At 32.2% G+C, this 18,574-nt stretch overlaps 2 protein-coding genes across 2 annotated transcripts; both read right to left on the reverse strand.

Moving 5' to 3' along the window:
* Window positions 1-3,052: 3,052 nt before the first annotated feature.
* LOC132739247 (uncharacterized) lies at window positions 3,053-14,048 on the reverse strand. The gene is made up of 8 exons (XM_060726911.1): window positions 13,981-14,048; window positions 13,238-13,409; window positions 11,447-11,570; window positions 9,076-9,198; window positions 8,634-8,752; window positions 6,645-6,755; window positions 5,118-5,234; window positions 3,053-4,758 (listed from the first exon to the last, which is right to left on the reverse strand). Exons 1-8 carry the CDS (start codon window positions 14,007-14,009, stop codon window positions 3,370-3,372), a joined length of 2,184 nt encoding a protein of 727 aa, XP_060582894.1. The 5' UTR covers window positions 14,010-14,048; the 3' UTR covers window positions 3,053-3,369.
* LOC132739249 (uncharacterized) lies at window positions 14,045-18,183 on the reverse strand. Its single transcript, XM_060726913.1, has 6 exons — window positions 17,917-18,183; window positions 17,086-17,194; window positions 16,778-16,816; window positions 15,889-16,100; window positions 15,390-15,588; window positions 14,045-14,049 (listed from the first exon to the last, which is right to left on the reverse strand). The coding sequence occupies exons 1-6, from the start codon at window positions 18,004-18,006 to the stop codon at window positions 14,045-14,047; spliced, it is 654 nt and encodes a 217-aa protein (XP_060582896.1). The 5' UTR covers window positions 18,007-18,183.
* Window positions 18,184-18,574: the final 391 nt, after the last annotated feature.

Below are 18,574 nucleotides of genomic sequence, written 5' to 3' on the forward strand. Positions count from 1 at the left end.
TAAATGAAAATCAATTAATATGATTATAATCTTGGCCTCTAAATGGCGCGATATTTTAATCAGCATCATATTATATGAATGTAGATCAATTTATCAATGTCAATTAGACCTATATATGTATCGTATGATACATTTTATCATGTAACATTGACACAGAATTTGACTGAACGAAAATTGTGGTTCAAAATGACACAAATTCAATTATACACTCATATGTGAAGTGATCGTTTTCTTTTACATCCCTAATCTATTTTTATATAAAGTTAAATGTTATTTAAAAGATGCTTACAGCGAAACAAAACATAGGAATAATTGTTACTTACGTCATTGATGTATATTATAAACATACATGTATACGTTGCTGTTTTACATTAATAAACAAAAATACGGCAAACAAAATATTACAAAATAAATACATAAAATAAATAAATAAATAAATAAATAGAATTGAATTAAAGTGACGTTCAACATCATTTTCCACGTTATTGTCATTTTATCATAAAAAAATAATTAAATAATTTTTATTTACTGCTTTACTTCAGTAAACGAGTTGCTTATAAACATACGGCTTTTTTTTCTTTTTGAAAGACTGCGTATGTCAATTAAAATGATTTATTTTAAAATGAAACAAAAATGGTCTAGTGTTATATGTAAGCGGTTAAATAAATGTACACAGTCGGGCCTTAGATATAGGAAATACTTCAATGAAATAATTGTGTCCTTAAATGGAATCTTGTGAACAAATATAGACATCTGTCATTAAAGATACAATACACTTAAATATATTGACAATGATTTGACCATAAAAGAGTAAACATCAGTTTAAACACGGAGCGCTCCTGGGCGATTAAAATGACTTTGTTGCTATGAGTTAAACATTCAACATGAAAACTCCGCTGACGTGTATCGTAGATTTAACATTAATGTTACAAACTTATCTTTAACGGTTCGCTTAATATTAATGATAACATCGCAACATCACAAGAATTATTATGAAAAAATTGTAGATTCCCTTATACATTTATTTACACTCCCAAATTCTAATAAGAGTTGCTATTTTCTTTAAAAAAACAAAACAAAAAAAAAAACAACAAATCATGTTTTATTTTTAATTCAACTGCATTTATTATTATTACTTTATCCTGTGCGAAGCAGGAGGGGATTCTAGGAATGCCCTTCGTCCGTAACATTTTCGTGTCCGCTCAATATCTCCCACATCATTTGAAGAATATTCTCGAAACTTGGTCCAAATGTTAAGCTCTCTGAGACGATATACAAAAAGCACGAGTCAGTAATTTTTGGCTCAATGTCACCCTTGAAGGTCAAATGTTTGAGCCTGCGTTTCGTGTCCGCTTCATATCTCCCACTCACTTTGAAGAATTTTCATGAATTATGTTCCGTTTGTCATACCATGCTTATTAGATAACAACCCTTTCTGCTACAGACATCAAAACTTTACTGAGCAACTGACTCCTATTTAGTACTTGTACCTGACATACGTTAAGCTCACAAGTTCACTGATAGGGATTGGTACCATCAATCAGTTTGACACATTGTTTTCATTTGAATGTATGCTAGTTCTTTGAAATCTAAACTTTCACATACCGGATTAGAATTCAAAGTAAAATTATGCTTTAAAATCTAAATTTCTAAAATAAGAAATCGTTCAACTGTGCAAAATAATGGTAAGTATCGCGGTGGGGGATATAGCTGTCTTTTAGACTGCATTGTTATAACTACATGTAGTTTGTATATTGATAATAAATGTATTTCAATCTCCAGTACAAGTATTTTGTCGATTTTCTGAACGGAATTGTTGTCCGCAGCAAAACAGAACAGAAAAAAATACTTTGTGAATGACATTTAATTGCAACATACGTTTGTAATGTGAATATCATGTAAACAAAATCAAATGTTAAGTAATTTTCTGCAAAGATTTTGGAAAGGGGAAATCCTTCCAAACATAAATGGTTGATGAAAATGACTCGGTTTTTATCAAGCCTATTCAGGAGTGCAAAAGGCTTCAGCGGTATTCAGTCCTCTACACTTGAAGAATTGGAAGCTGTGATAGTTATTTCAGTTATTAATGATTCTAATAGATAATCGTCAGACTTGTTTAAAATATTACTCCATATAGTATAGATGTATATGCTAATACATGTACATTAAATACCGATAAAGTTCTCAAAACACCATGCAAAGTTACAGTCCTTTCTAAACATGCATTAGTTTTGTACCCGCAATGATTCAAAAATAAACGTGCTTCACGCTGATTTTGCGATACGGGCTGATTTTTCAAAGACTAAGTTGTACAAAATATAAGTCAGATATTATCCATCATATCAAAGTTTGGTAGAAAAGATAGCTTTGTTACTAAAGATTAATCGGGAAGATGTTACCAGATTACATTTTAATTAATAGAAGAAAAGTCAACAAGTGTTCAATTAAAGACAAACTAGCAAAATGCTACTTGTATGTAGAATAGAGTACCGCTGTTTTCATGCATATTTATAAGACTGATGTTTTAAATATACAAATGTATATACAACATGTACACTGTAGTTTTGCATTTGCTGGAAATTTCATTTGGCATGGGGGTGCCAGGTGAGTCGCAAGCTTCAAAATGATGTTATTTTTTCAACAGAAACTGCGTCCTTAGAATGCCGTCATTTCGCCGTTATGATTGAAGCATGTATGCAAATACTAGAAAATAGTTAGGGACGGGATGAAATAAATTTCCATGAAAATTACATTTATTTTGGTAAATCATTTTAGATATGTTAAAATATACAAGAAAATATAACTCTTTACACATCTCTTTACTGCCCAACGAGCAAGTAAACCCAAGGACCCCGATCTATTTGTAAACTTCATATGTTTTAACGGTCATATGCTTTTTAAATCTTGTATATATATGCCGTTGGATATTAACTTCACAGGAGCAGGTTGGCCAGGAGCATAACTTAGCAACTATTCATATTACAAGGGAAAAATACAAATCTTGTTTAAATTTTGTAATTATTGATTTAATGTAATAAGCAATGATACATTTAAACCACAACCAAGTCATTTTATTTTATGAAATAGCATCAAAGATCATGCTTTTACTTACCCATAAGTTACATGTATGTTGAGAGTTAATACATTAAACATTTTTTTTTGAAATGAATATTGCAATATTTTCAGCTATCTATTTGAATAGTGATACATGTAATTTATTACAACCCATTCATATCAAAATACCATATTTATTGTTTTTGCAACTATATCGAATTTATAAACTTAACAAAAGACATTTCAATAATTCTAGTAACGATAATTAGACACATATTTGGTCAGCACATTTAACTAATCATCAAAGGTTTTTTTTTAATCAAACCACTCTCCAACTTCTAGTAACACATCATTAAACCAGTCATCTATGTCATGTTTGTCTCTACCAGTTTGTTTCTCTAAACCTTTATCATGATCATCATCATCTTTACTAATATCTTCATTGTTGTCAATGTCATCTCCAGTCTTACTATTCTGTGTGATATCTGAATCATGACTTAACTTTTCTGCTGTGTTAACATTTTGCTTGTCTTTCACTACAGTACCATATTTTGACTCTTCTGTTTGATCAGTGATTGTTGGAAACTCTTCCATACATTTCATCTCATCAATGAATTCAGTAACTACCTCAAGAGTTGCACCAAACTCCTCAGATTTCAATATTTCTAAATCTGATTCTTGCAAATCAGTTTTTAAAAAGTTGGTAGTGACTTTATCCGTCTTAGATCTCAGCAATTTTGGTATTTTACTTGTTCTTTGACTGGAATCTGAATGTTTCTCATTGTGAGAAGTTTCAAACTTGGCTGACCTTTGGTTTTGATATGAATTATGACTGGTGTATTGTTTATGATTGAAATTGTTTACATAATTTCTACCTTTATTCAAATAGATATGTTCAGTGGCATGTGCTATATCCGGACAATGTTGGATTTTATCATGTACTTGTTGAGATAGGCAAGGATCTTCAGTATTGATGTTAGGACTAGCAGGAACTATCTGGTCATCACAAGCAAGTTGCTGGAACGGAGAAACATCTTTCATACCCTGAATAACATGTACAAGATCAGGTGTCATAACCTTGACTTTAGACTGTCTATCAGGGACTGTTTGTGAATCACGTGGACAAGGATCTTCAATGCTTATTTCAGCATGTATGGAATTTACCTGATCATCTTCATTAATATGTTGGAAAGGTGAGACATCTTTCATCCTTTGTGTAATCTGCATCAAGTCAGGTGTTATATCCATACATGCATTATGGTTCTCCATGACTAGCTGCTGGAATGGTGACACTTTCTCCATATCTTCTATAATTGTCCGTATATCAGGAGTTTTGTTTTGATTCACACATTTACTTTCAAATCTACTCACACAATTTTCTTCAGTTTGTTTATCTATATCAGACAATGTACCATCATTATTTCTGTGTAAAGTGGCATTGTATAAACTAGGACAGGTGTTTATAGTCTGGTCAGTGATTATAATGGAGTTTCTGTTTATATCACTAATCTTGTTACTATCTTGTTGTTCCTCCACTGTCCTGTTACCATGAACATCTGTCCTGTCACCATTACCAGCATACCCTATACAATCTGTCTGATCTATTACAATGTTTCTATCACTTGTCACAGCATCAGATATTGTTCCGGCATCAAACCAACTGTCTTGGCTACCCTTTGATTCACTTTGTAACTTTTGATCCATCTGCACATGTAATTTAATGTATATTTCTGTATATGAGCTTAAAGTTCAATATGTCTAGACAGGCTTAGAGCAATAGAGAGACTTTAATTAAAAAAATATAGTTAAATGATAAATTAAACAACAATTTGCATTGCAAATAGATTCTTCCTAATGTTAAAGTAATAATATACATGTATATTCTGATGTAATTGAAATGTTTGATTAACTTTGCATGTGCTCCTTTAATAATGTCTACTTCTTCAATAAAAACATCAATTACTTTATACAAAACAAGCAATATAAAATAATATTATAATAATCAATCTAACATTTATAGTTACAACTTGAGCATGTGATAACTGAAAGAGTGAAGCAGTCACCTTAGAATTTGAGGAATATTTTCTCTGAGAACCAGTCCACACTGCAGCATGTTTTCTTTGACTGATTTCTGTAAGTTTACATTTCATCTCAACTCCAAGTTCCACTGTGTCTTTAACCTACGTATTCATAATGTGCAGAAAAAATATATATTAATTTAATTCAAAAGTCTAAAATAGTCAGTCTATTAAAAAAACCAAAAAAATAAAATTAAAATCTGCTCTTAGTTAGGTTTAACATATTAATATGATTTTGAAATAAGCTCCAATTGCAACTAATATTAATCATTTTCAAGTACATGTACTGTACATATTTTGAGTACTGGTGTTCATGAGGAAACATGGTCGTGACCTGATAAGTGCTTGACCCCTAGGTTGAGAGCTAGACATACCCCATTTACCACAGGCTATTTTGTTGGTAAGTAGTTCTTAAAACAAAAAATATTGCACTATATATGTTCAAATAGGAAATAAAAATGTTGACTTATGACAGGATTTGTAGTTTTTTTATTAGGAAGTGAAGTTAGATATGCCAATAATTGTAAAGCCTCTTTATTGAGATTGTCTAAGCAGATGTAAAGAAATTGTGAATGAATACTGAATTTTAAATACACAAATTTAAATATTGTTGTTTCATATTATTAAAGTTCATTAAGAAGAATTATTTATACTTTGTTCTTTCATACTTACATTTTACATTCATACAAGCTTTATTTCTTAATTTTAATATGTATTAAACTGATGCTGAATTAGATTAAAAAAAAAAAAAACATACCCTTAAATATTAAGTTAACCATAAAAATATTTATTACCCTTCCAGATTTTGTCCGCCTTTTTGATTGGATATTGATCACCCGAAAGAAATTGATATAACCGAGCCAGACGGGTAATATACACTCTAAATTCCCCCGTTGGGTACCCAACATTGAAAACAACATGCGCTGAGGTGATGCGCGTACGGTTCGATTTTACGCGGTGTAAATTCCGATTTAAAAGCACTTTTTAACTGTCAAATGATAAATATTTACAAAAGTAGAGTAATGATACATATTACCATCAGTATCGAAAACAAATATGACCTTGTGAAAGCTTGATATTAATTACAAAAAAAGTGCGTTTAATAGACTACTCCTTTTCTCTTGTTTACAATTGTTAGGTACGGGAAAAATACGTCATGTATTTATGTGACGTTATGTTGTGACGAAGAGGTACCCTAAAGGGAATCTTATTTCGACGTTTCATTTGAAACAGCAATGATTTTTTTAAAAATCGTCTAAACTCGGCAGGGGAAGGGTAATAAAATTATTATTTTGGTTTTGGAGTGATATATGTGGATATATTACCTGCCAAGATAAAATATCACCCTCGCCTAACGGCTCGGGTGATATAAAATCTTAACAGGTAATATATCCACATATATCACTCCAAAACCAAAATAACATATAATCTTACAATTTATTTAATAAAACTTTGATATCATCAATTTAAATAGGGGAATGCTTAATGTTTAGAGTAGGTAACAATTCTTACCTTCATATATTGTAGAGTGGCTGTTCTAAACTGTTCATTACTACTCATAGAAACAATGTCTGTGACTGCCTTACATATACCACTTATACTCCTCATTACTATATCTCTATTCTAGAATAATATTTAAAAATATTTATTACATGCTATTCAGTGGTTTATAGAAATATATCAGTGATATAAAACTGGTAATTTCACTGTTTGAAACAGTGAAATTACCACTTTGATAATTTCACAGTTTTTAATTTAAGCCCCTTACATTGTTTCAGTGAAATACCAGCGTTCACAGTACTGGGTACCAACTTAATGACGTGAGGTCGTAAATGACATTATTTTCATTCAGTATTAGGTTTAATGTCTTTTTAAAACGTTTCTTTGCATGTAATAAAAAGAAAATTTGTTTAGTTTAGTGTGAGATTGAAATATATTTCACCTTGTGAACACCAAAAGTTCATATTTCACTCGTGGCTGCGCCACTCGTGAAATTTACCTTTTGGTGCTCACTCGGTGAAATATATTCCGATCTTACACTGAACTAAACAAATATCCTCTATATATACAAATATGTCATATAAAAATATAATGTATCTGGAAAACACCATAATTATTAAAACTCTATTAAAAGTTTTCTCGATATATTTTCAAATATGTTTTCAATGTCCATTAATTTACTTTATTCAAAATATTGACTTAGGATACATATTATGCTGTATTGTATTAAACTGCATGCCTACAGATAAGCCAACATACATGTATTTCAAGAAAATCAAACTTGAGAAAATTGTACTAAGATTTAAAGAAATGTAAAAAGATTCAAGTAATAATTTACATGACTTATGTGCGATTAATGACTGATTTTGTAGTATTTATTGTAGGGATGGCAACGAGTAACCGGTTAACCGAGTACTCGATCGAACGTCCGAATATCGGTTAACAAAATTGATATTCGATTACTCGAAAAAAAAATTTAATTTCTACTTTTTTTCGATTTAGAAAGATTAGTTCAGAAATTCGGAAATGTACAGGTATCTGTATAAATACTTGTTAAATGCAATCAAAACATCCTTGCAGAGGTGTGAAAATGATATCGTAAATTTAACGAGGCGATCCACAGTTTGACCCGCAGTTTGACACGTGTATGGGATTATTACACAGCCCTGTGTCGTTTACATCATTCGGCCTCTTATGATATTTAATCACCTTTAAAATTATTAGACAGTTTGTAGCCGAAACTTGTTTATTATAAAAACGTAAATAATACGGAATATTATTTTGTAGCTTTGTATTGTGCTACCTACGTGCAGTGGTGGAAAAAAATGATATCTGCAAAATTGACATTTCTTATGTTTATATTTATTATATCTATTTCTTGCAGTCCTATTTATAGTTAAGAATTCTATGAATTAAAATAGAAAACGAAAGTGGCATGCAGACGGTGTTGATATTGTGTGATAAAACTTTAATTTAAAGATCATTGGAAATCATCCGAGTAACCGAGTACTCGATCGGAAAAATGACCGAGTACACGAGTATTGATTTTGGTATTCGTTGCCATCCCTAATTTATTGCCATATATATACTGCGTGTCTAACACAGTAAGGACTTTTTTTGCATATTTTTACCTCTTTTTGGTAATATACGTTGATTGTAAGCCTGATTTGCAATTGGCAATTTGCAAATTGATATCTTTCTTCCCTTCACAATATTTTTCTGTTACATACATTTTCAAAATTTTCATGAAAATTAGCAAGAATCTGGAGGCATGCTGCTTTAACAGATTTGAATAAAACTAATTGCAGGTTCATGTATATTTATTTAAAAAAAAAGAAAAAAAGAAAAAAACAAAAAACAAAAAAACCCTCAGTGAAATCTATAATCAATGAGGAAATGTATTTCAACAAAGTAAGAACATTTCAGAAGCATTTGCATGTCTAAGTCAGGATCTTTTACTTCTATAGAGTATATTACAGATAGCCACAAGAGAGAAAGTACCTTAGCTTTGTTAACAACAGGTTGTAGAAGCTTGTCTGTAATCTTCTGTATGACACTGATCATAGTAGAGGTACATTCTTGTAATACTGATGCAACATTCTGGTTCATTTCTTGATAATCTTCAAAATTAAAAACATGACACAAAGATATTAAATATTTACATACATTTGTTATAGACAGATGAGAATAAAACCATTTACAGTTTTCTGAATAAAGAGTAAAATGTTTATGTGTAAAGTGAGAAACTTTTGAGAAAAAAAAGCCCCAAAACATATATAATTATCATATATAATAAGTATACATGTATTTGACTATAAACTTTGATAGACAATGTTTCTAACAGGTTTTGATAAAACACCCCCACTGTCAAATCCCTATGAAATATAGACTTAAAACCTTGCTTTAGAGAATACTTCAACCTCAGATAAATATCTTTATGTACCTGCCAATGTTTCATTTGTGTCAGCAAATTGTAGCAGTATAAAAACTTGGATTACAAAACAACCAATATCACATCCTCTTTCTGATGTCTTTAACCCAACACTGGCATGATGTGGTAGCAATCCTGTAAAATATGGTTAAACAATAACTAATACTCATATATGATACATATTTAACACTAAAATCCTAAAATCATAAGGTAATAAAAAATCATTGTACTTGTCATCTTGAAGACTTAAAAAATAAATTATAGTAACAATAACATACAATATTGGTTAAGAAAATGTATAAAACAGACATGACTCCCGGATAAGATATACTATGGGTAGTAAATAGAATTTAAATCTTGAATAAGAAAATGTATGGGTCAGAAAAAACTAGAACTATCACTAAATGTGATTAATACCCCCACAAGTCTGCTTCGGAAATGAGGATGTTACTAGTAACAGAATACCTTGTAAAAGAATTGAAACATAGAGTTATGGTTGTGGGCAATTAAAGATAATTGTGGTTCATGTATGTTGCATTTCCTTTCAATGTGGTTGGCCATTGATGAAGTTTAATTGAATTACACTGTAATAAGTCCAGAAAGACAAAGAAAAAGAACAAAGGGCAATAACTCTATAAATACTGAAGATAGAGTTATAGTTCTTGTGCACTGCACTTCCTCTTATTGTGCTTGACCATTGTATGAAGTTGTTTTGAATTCCAACCAGTACGTTTTAAGTTATGCTCCGGACAAGGAAAAGTATCAAAGGGCAGTAACTCTGTATTTTGTCAAAATGGAGTTATGGCTCTTGTGCACTGCACTTCCTTTGAATGTCCTTGACAACTGTATGAAGTTGTACTGAATTCCAAACAGTAGTTTTCAAGTTATGCTCTGGACAAGGAAAAGTAACAAAGGGCAATAACTCTGTAATTAGTCAAGATGGAGTTATGGTTCTTGTGCACTGCACTTCCCCTTATTGTGCTTGACCATTGTATGAAGTTGTTTTGAATTCCAACCAGTAGTTTTCAAGTCATGCTCTGGACAAGGAAAAGTAACAAAGGGCAGTAACTCTGTAATTAGTCAAGATGGAGTTATGGTTCCTATGCACTGCACTTCCTCTCAATGTGCTTGACCATTGTATGAAGTGATAATGAATTCCAACAATAAGTCTTCAAGTTATGGTCCGGACAAAAGAAAGCAATGGAAAAGTAACAAAGGGCAATAACTCTGTAATTACTTTACATAGAGTTATGGTTCTTATGCACTGCACTTCCTCTCAATGTGCTTGACCATTGTATGTAGTTATATTGAATTCCAACCATTAGTCTTCAAGTTATGCTCCGGACAAAAAAAAAGAAGGCAATTGAAAAGCAACAAAGGGCAATAACTCTGTAATTACTTTAGATAGAGTTATGGTTCTTGTGCACTGCACTTCCCCTTATTGTGTTTGACAATTGTATGAAGTTGTTTTGAATTCCAACCAGTAGTTTTCAAGTAATGCCCCGGACAAGGAAAAGTAACAAAGGGCAATAACTCTGTAATTAGTCAAGATAGAGTTATGGTTCTTGTGCACTGCACTTCCTCTCAATGTGCTTGCCCATTGTATGTAGTTATATTGAATTCCAACCATTAGTCTTCAAGTTATGCTCCGGACAAGGAAAATGCAACGGACAAAAAAAAAACGCAATGGAAAAGCAACAAAGGGCAATAACTCTGTAATTACTTTAGATAGAGTTATGGTTCTTGTGCACTGCACTTCCCCTTATTGTGTTTGACAATTGTATGAAGTTGTTTTGAATTCCAACCAGTAGTTTTCAAGTTATGCCCCGGACAAGGAAAAGTAACAAAGGGCAATAACTCTGTAATTAGTCAAGATAGAGTTATGGTTCTTGTGCACTGCACTTCCTCTCAATGTGCTTGACCATTGTATGTAGTCATATTGAATTCCAACCATTAGTTTTCAAGTTATGCTCCGGACAAGGAAAATGCAACGGACGTCTGGACCGACCGACCGACCGACCGCCCGACCGACCAACCGACCGACCGACCACCGGGTGACTCCTATATACCCCCCCAAACTTCGTTTTTGGGGGTATAAAAAACAAAAAACTTTTTAAGTATTACTTTATAATCATGTTGGATTACCACTCTGTATAACAGTTGCTCCAATGCTACATGAAATGAATATTATATACATGTACAAAGAAAATTTTGAATGTAATGCACCTTCATTGTAACAGAGCAATCAATAGTTAAGTTATTTAAATAACAATAATTTATTATTTAACATGATGTAAAAACATTGCATGAAAGATGTTATAATGTTGATGTTATGCAATTCCTAGCATGTACAGTCTCATTTATTTCATAGTGCAAGCCTCACCTTTATAAGTCGGTAATAATTCACTGTCCACTTTAAGCTTGAATCTACTCCAGTCAACACTAGCCAGTAGAGGGCAGACTACTGTTACATCTAGAGGCAGACAACCAGGACCATAAAATGTTAACTTATAAATGTGTTAAGGAAGATTTTGTTTGTTTGTTTGTTTGATTTACGCCTTTTCCCAACAGTATTTCAGTCATATAGGCGGGTAGTTTCCCAACCATTGTTCCTGGAGAGTTACACCAGTACTAAACTACCTTCCTCCGCGTTAAACTACAAAAGCATCTCCCGGGGATCGAACCCAAACCAGAGAGGTAACTGGATTAGAAGTCATCGACTCTAACCCCTCGACCACGGAGGCGGTGTGTTAAGGAAGATAATTTTTATATACAGCTTATAAAAGCAATAATATAATAAAGGTTTAAGGTTAACTGTTTGTACATTACATTATGATAGTTTGAATATCAGTCAAATTAAACAAATATGTTTAAATTTTACTGAAATTATAAAATCAAATATTTAAACAATTTTACATAAAATACTGTCATCATTTTAACATCTGTATATACTATAACATATTAACCACAGGTGGCAGTATCAGTGTTTGGACACCCCACCCCTATCTGCGATTGGAACCCTACTACAACCCTGAAAAAAAAAATTCAACACTCTAAGGCTTACTTTATGGTACCAAATACAAAACCACCGATGAAATTATATAAAAAAAATTTTTCCACTATCAAAATTATAGTTATAGAAAGGTGAAAAGCCTACTATATGTTCATTTGCCATACAATGTGGAACACGGGAAATCGTCGTTTAGGCGACTGAGGCGCATTCCGGCAGGATTTCGCTGCATCATTCATTAACATTGATAAAAAGAACTAGAATTCCACAGCTTATCTAATTCAAGTCTAACGAATATCACTAGCATTCCGATTTTTTCTGTTTCACGGTATTTTTTGAATTGTCGTAGCCATTTTGCAGTCTGATAACTGGGTTGAAATACGCAATCTGATTGGACGAGCCAAATTTGACGTCCAATCAGATCGCGTATAACACACAGGTATCAGAATCCAAAATGGCAGCGACAAGTCAAAAATTACCGTGAAATAGAAGAATCGATAGAATATTGATATTCGTTAAACTTGAATTAAGTAAGCTGTGGAATTCAAGTTCTTTTTATTGATGTAAATGAATGATGCAGCAAAATGCCTTCGGAATGCGCTTCAGTCGCCGAAACGACGATTTCCCGTGTTCCACATTGTTTGGCAAATGAACATATAGTAGGCTTTTCACCTTTCTATAACTATAATTTTGATAGTGGAAAAAAAAATTTTTTTTTTATAATTTCATTGGTGGTTTTGTATTTGGTACCTTATAGTAAGCCTTAGAGTGTTGAATTATTTTTTTTTCAGGGGTTGTAGTAGGGGTCCAGGGGCAGATAGGGGTGGGATGTCCAAACACTGATACTGCCACCTGTGATATTAACAGTACTAAAAAAACGTATATTAAATCTACTTTCACATATAACAATATTTACTTTGCCACATTTACTATGTTTGTTTGAGTTTATAAATGGCACGGCACATTGGCGTATAACTTGCCAAACTGTGCCAAACACCATAATTATTAACATCTAGAAATTACAAAAAAAGCTTTGATCTTGATACAAAACACAGTGATTGCAATATTTTAAGATGGTCAGATATGGACTCAAACCCATGATATCTAGGTCGAATGGTTACTGGAACTCTATCCCCTTAGAAATATAACTTATGTCAAGGATACAGTACACAAGCTAGATACAGATTGTTCTACAGGTATATATAGAGCTACAGTAGATATATAAACTGATCTGTTCATGTAAACATTCTGAGATGTCAGTACTTGTACATCAGTCCAGACAGGATCTATGGTACATGGTACCACTATGTCATAAACAGCTGTCATATCACTATCCCTGTAATATATATATATGATATAAATATTACTAAATTATGTATGGACAATGAAAACCATATTTTAATGTTATGTTATGAAAAAGTTCCATAAAATTAAACATAACAAGGATATGGTATCGAAGTATGCATGAAAAGACATAATTATACACTAGCAAGATCATTTTCCTGATATACCTCTCATTTTATAACAATGAATTATTCAAATTGAACTGTATGTGAGGAACCTTCATTAAAAAAATACTTTAACAGCAAAAAGCCTGATACAGAAGGACAATAGATTAGAAGTACCACAACTTTTTGTTCTGGTTGGGGTTTAAATCTCATCAACATAGTATAGGTCATATGGCACGTTCCAGCTAAACTGGTGGAAGAAGACCTCAGGTGCCCTTCCGTGGAATATTTCAGGCCTACATGAGCAACTAAGTAGAACCAGCTAGTTGGAAAGCTTCCTCACAAGAAAGAATCCAAAGTCTCTGTCAGAACTCAAACCCAAAGTGGTGAGGGGCTAGTGGTTTGACCTTAACTACTCGGCCATGGATGCCCCCAAATACAAATAAGAAATAAACTTACTGGAGGTAAAATGCAGCATCAGTGACCATAGAGGGTAAACATTGAGACAATTTTCTCCACGACTCTACCCTGAAAATATACATATAACCCTACTTAGTATATGTATGAGCATTACAACATGCACAGACTAACGATTCTTCAAATAAAGTTATTACGTTTTGCACAATATTACAAGCAGGTCTACCCAAAATATTAATAAAGAAAAAATGTTAAAATGGTCTATTTAAGAACTCCATGATCATGAACCAGTGGTAATGAGTCTAAATGTGCACAACAATTGTACTACTAGTATATAATGTGCTACACAAAAAAGATACCTTGTCTTAAAATGAATGAAAGAGTAAAAATGGTATTATGACAAGCCATGGAGTTGTATGGTGTAACAGACCCAAGTTATATAGTTGAAGGCCAGTAACAGGCCAGGGGAAGTTGTACGATTGTTACAGACCAGGGAGTTATATGGTGACAGACAAGAGCATTGTATGGCTGTTGCAGGTTAGGAAGTTGTATGATTGTGATAGACCATAGTAATATGGTTGTGACAGGCATGGGGGTTGTAGGGGTGTGGTAAACAAGGAAGTTACATGGCTGTGACAGGCTATGGAGATGTAGGGCTGTGACAGGCAAGGAAGTTATATGGTTGTCAGCATATTTGTTTGCAAAATTTACAATGTATAGGTTCAAAACAATAATGATTCCTATGTGAGTGTGAAACTTAAGATTGTATAACTTACCTGAAGTCTGTCTGAGACACTGCCTCGCTTATTTTCATTGTGAACCTCAAGTCAGCCTGGGGATGAAATTATGTAGACAAGAACAATGATCATAGAATTAATGAGGGAAAACTGACGGGCAAGTTTCATTTACTTTGTTTAGGTGAAAATGATGAAAAGTGAATCAGTTATCATAGATTAATGTAATTAATAAACATATTAGACAGTTTTCATTAATTAAAGTACTGATCAATCCAGTTAAGTTTCATTGAAAATGAATTACTTGTGTAAGAGGAGTAGTCTGGACAAACTTTAAAAATAAAAATCATTACTACTGTATGAAGTGACACAAAAATGAAAGATGTGACATGGCCTTGAGGTTAGGATTCCCGCTTGTCAGTTTTTAATTCTGTTAATCTTCCTAGTTATGTCACAACCATGATTTCTCTAATAGAAATAATATGAGCGGCGCCATGACAAAACCAACATAATGGGTTTGCAAACAGCATGGATCCAGACCAGCCTGCGCATCCGCTCAGTCTGATCAGGATCCATGCTGTTCGCTATCAGTTTCTCTATTTGTTATAGGGTTTGTAAGCGAACAGCATGGATCCTGATCAGACTGTGCAGATGCGCAGGCTGGTCTTGATCCATGCTGGTCGAAAACCCATTATGTTGGTTTTGTCATGGCGCGGCTCAAATTTATTAAATTGTTTAGTTCCAGGAAGCAAGACAACAGCGGTACAAGCTCCAAGTTATGTTTACAATCAAATAATACAATAAAAATGGTTTTAACTAAAATATAACAAACTTTAGGTCTGAAGACACGTATCTGAGACATGTAACTATGTATACATGTACATTCCCTCATCATGTGTAACATACTGTCATGTATCTATAATATAAGTCAGACAACTAATAGTCAGATATACAGCTTTTTAAACCAAGGGAGGTAATAAATTGGATTGCAACTGTTGCAAACTATTTAGATTACTCCCCTTGTTTCATTCATTATTACCGGTATATTGAATTGTTCACTGTTCAATTTGATACATGTATTTCTTTTTCTTCTTTAAAATTCTATCATTGTATTTTTTAAATTTTAAGGACCTTTTTTTAATTTAAATTAATTGTTGATTTGATAAAAAACAACTTTTCAATTAATGGAAAGGATAAAAAAAGATTAACAATTTACCCTTAAGTAAAGTATAGACTCTTCAATCTTTTTGGATCTTTGGACTTCATTTAGTACATTTAACCTTTCACCTACAAGAATTAGATTCTGTTGAAGTGAACTTTGATCTTCATCTTCAAGGTGACATGGGTTCTGGATACACAGATGGCTTTCATTTTCCAGTGACTGCATATACCCAAGTATAGAATGTAAGGCTGGGTTTTTGTTGTAACCTGTTTTTGAAAAACATCTTAACATTTTTTACCTTCCATTTAGCAATAACAAGAGCAGAAAATGTTCACTTTGTATACTTGGTAAACTTATCTTATAACTATGTAATGTGTATATACAAAGTTGCAGGTCTTATTCAGATGTCAGTATTATACTAATTGCACCGTACTAATAAAGGCATGTTCAATTAAAGATTAAGAATAATACAAGATTATAATATATAATTTATGGCATATAAAACCTCAAAAAGCATTTTAAAAAATACAAAAAAGTAATACACAAAATAAATATGTTCCCCCATCAATGAATTGACAACTAAATAGAATGAGTTACTTTATACATTGGGGCTATATCCTGGTGTATATACATACATGTGAACTCTCCCACTTTTAGCGGGAGACTCCCACTTTCTGCAGCCATATTTTCAAAGATCTTTCTTAAAATAAGAGGTATTTTTACAAATTAATTTAAAGAAATCTCCCTATTTTTGATCTCAGAACTTCCTTCTTTGTTTATTGCAATTTCTAAAATCTCCCTCTTTTTGAAGACAAATCTCCCACTTCACCATCAAAAAAAATTCACATGTATGTATATATAGTAGGCTCATTCTGTATTTTTAGCATATTACTGTATGAAATATAGACAGTGATAAACATAAGGGAGATTGCCACATTTGTACCTTCTAAATGATGTCGGTCTATTGGGCACTTGCTAGTTACTGAAATATAAAACAAACAGTGGAAATTATCAAAGTCGCATATCTTTCATTCTATTATGCAAATTCCTTTATTGAAGAACATGTAAATCATTATTTTAATAAGAATAATTAAGACTAACTTTGGCTTTTCTTTGTATAGGAGATTATCAAAATCAAGTAATTCTTAATATTTCACATTCAAAAATATTTTTTGAAATATAACCTTGACAAATATTAATACAAACATCTATTAAAAAGATTTATTTCCTATAATTACCTAAGAAAGATACCTTTGATATAGAACCATGATTCACTTGTAGAGTTTTGATATGTTTTTGTTGATTTGATGCTGACTTGAATATCTGCTCTTCTAGACTTACTTAATACACTTTGTAATATCTAAAAATATCAAAAAAATTAAAAATATTAAACATTATTTTAGTACTGTAGACCTTTACAATTTAAGTATTATGGTGTACATAATAAATATCTTATTTTCTTTGATGTATATTTTGCTCTTGCAGTAAAGTAAGTGTCCATGAGGCTTAACGTTTGAAGCTGGTCATAGATCAAATTTAATTCAGGCATTTAATGTGAATTTGCTGTTAGGTGTTAAGTTACATTCAGATTTAGCTACAGCTACATGGATGATAAGATCCATTACAGACAATTTTAGATGCTTTTTAACTTAGTTGGTGGCAGTCCAGAAACAAAATAATATGGTCCACTAGAGGGCCCCAGACATTGGCAGTCAAAGAAATGAAGTTGGCTTAAGCTTTTTGTCTTATGTATTATTTTATAGAAGAAACATATTTTACTAAGTACTTACATGCCTTTTTGATAGAAACAATACAAATCTAAAAGAATACAGAAATTAAAGAATGCACACATCTTTGCCAATAAGAATATTACAAGAATCATCCATGAAGACAAAAATGTGTTAGGGCCCTCATAATCTAGACAATGACAAAATTTTTATTCACTTTAAGGCTGAGACTGGGGCCAGGGCACCCAGGTAGGAGAAGTTGCATCATTCTGAACAAAACAGTCTACAACAATACTCATAATGTTAAGTATTACATATTCAATGCTGCAAGATGATATGTTTAAGGGTTACATACTTCCTTTACAGCAGCAACCACCTCCACAGATTCTTCATGTTTATATGTTCCATCATTACCATCATCAAGTATGATTACTGTTTCTGCCATGATGTTGTTAACTCTAAAACTCTACTGTTCCCTTTCTGCTATCAGTAACTTGATATTTCACCTGACAGTTCATTTTGTAAAGTGTTATTGATGCACTTATATAATGATTCTTTTCTCAAAGATTAAGCCAGAAAAATAATACAGTAAACTAATTATTATAGTCAAAATAAAAATAAAAACTCTTAGAGTCTTAATGTTACAGCTTATTGTTGCTCTTTGTTCCATCTGTCCTTTTAATTATACAGAAATGTATTAAATAGTAACCTAATACATAGTATTAAATTAAAGACAAACATTTTAGTTTCGCATGTAAATTTAATCTGATATCAAGGAACTTCTATGAGAGGCACATATTAAGCTGTCATTAGTACTGGAGTAAACTGAAAACCTCTAACAAGTCTCACAGAACTGAACATAACAGCTATAGCTCCTTATATAATTTATGGCTATTGTTAGAACCTTATGCTCGTTCTCACATTCAAAGCATTACACATCTGAAAATGGCAAGTGCAAGAGCCACATTTGAGTTGTCAAAAAAACTTTGCTTATTGCAAATGTTTTGTTGTTT

The sequence above is a fragment of the Ruditapes philippinarum genome, unplaced genomic scaffold (genome assembly GCF_026571515.1).
Source record: "Ruditapes philippinarum isolate M1 unplaced genomic scaffold, ASM2657151v2 ctg1385_1_1_1_1, whole genome shotgun sequence".
NCBI lineage: Eukaryota > Metazoa > Mollusca > Bivalvia > Venerida > Veneridae > Ruditapes > Ruditapes philippinarum.

Excerpts from the sequence above, each read along its gene's own strand:
- LOC132739249 (XM_060726913.1), bottom strand. The coding sequence starts at position 18,006 with ATGGCAGAAACAGTAATCATACTTGATGATGGTAATGATGGAACATAT. Across the intron at positions 17,195-17,916 it reads TGGTTGCTGCTGTAAAGGAA|ATATTACAAAGTGTATTAAG; the intron begins GTATGTAACCCT and ends TGATATTTTTAG. Across the intron at positions 16,817-17,085 it reads ATCATGGTTCTATATCAAAG|TAACTAGCAAGTGCCCAATA; the intron begins GTATCTTTCTTA and ends TTTATATTTCAG.
- LOC132739247 (XM_060726911.1), bottom strand. The coding sequence starts at position 14,009 with ATGGTCACTGATGCTGCATTTTACCTCCA. Across the intron at positions 13,410-13,980 it reads GATGCTGCATTTTACCTCCA|GGATAGTGATATGACAGCTG; the intron begins GTAAGTTTATTT and ends TATATATTACAG. Across the intron at positions 8,753-9,075 it reads CACAAATGAAACATTGGCAG|ATTATCAAGAAATGAACCAG; the intron begins GTACATAAAGAT and ends TTAATTTTGAAG.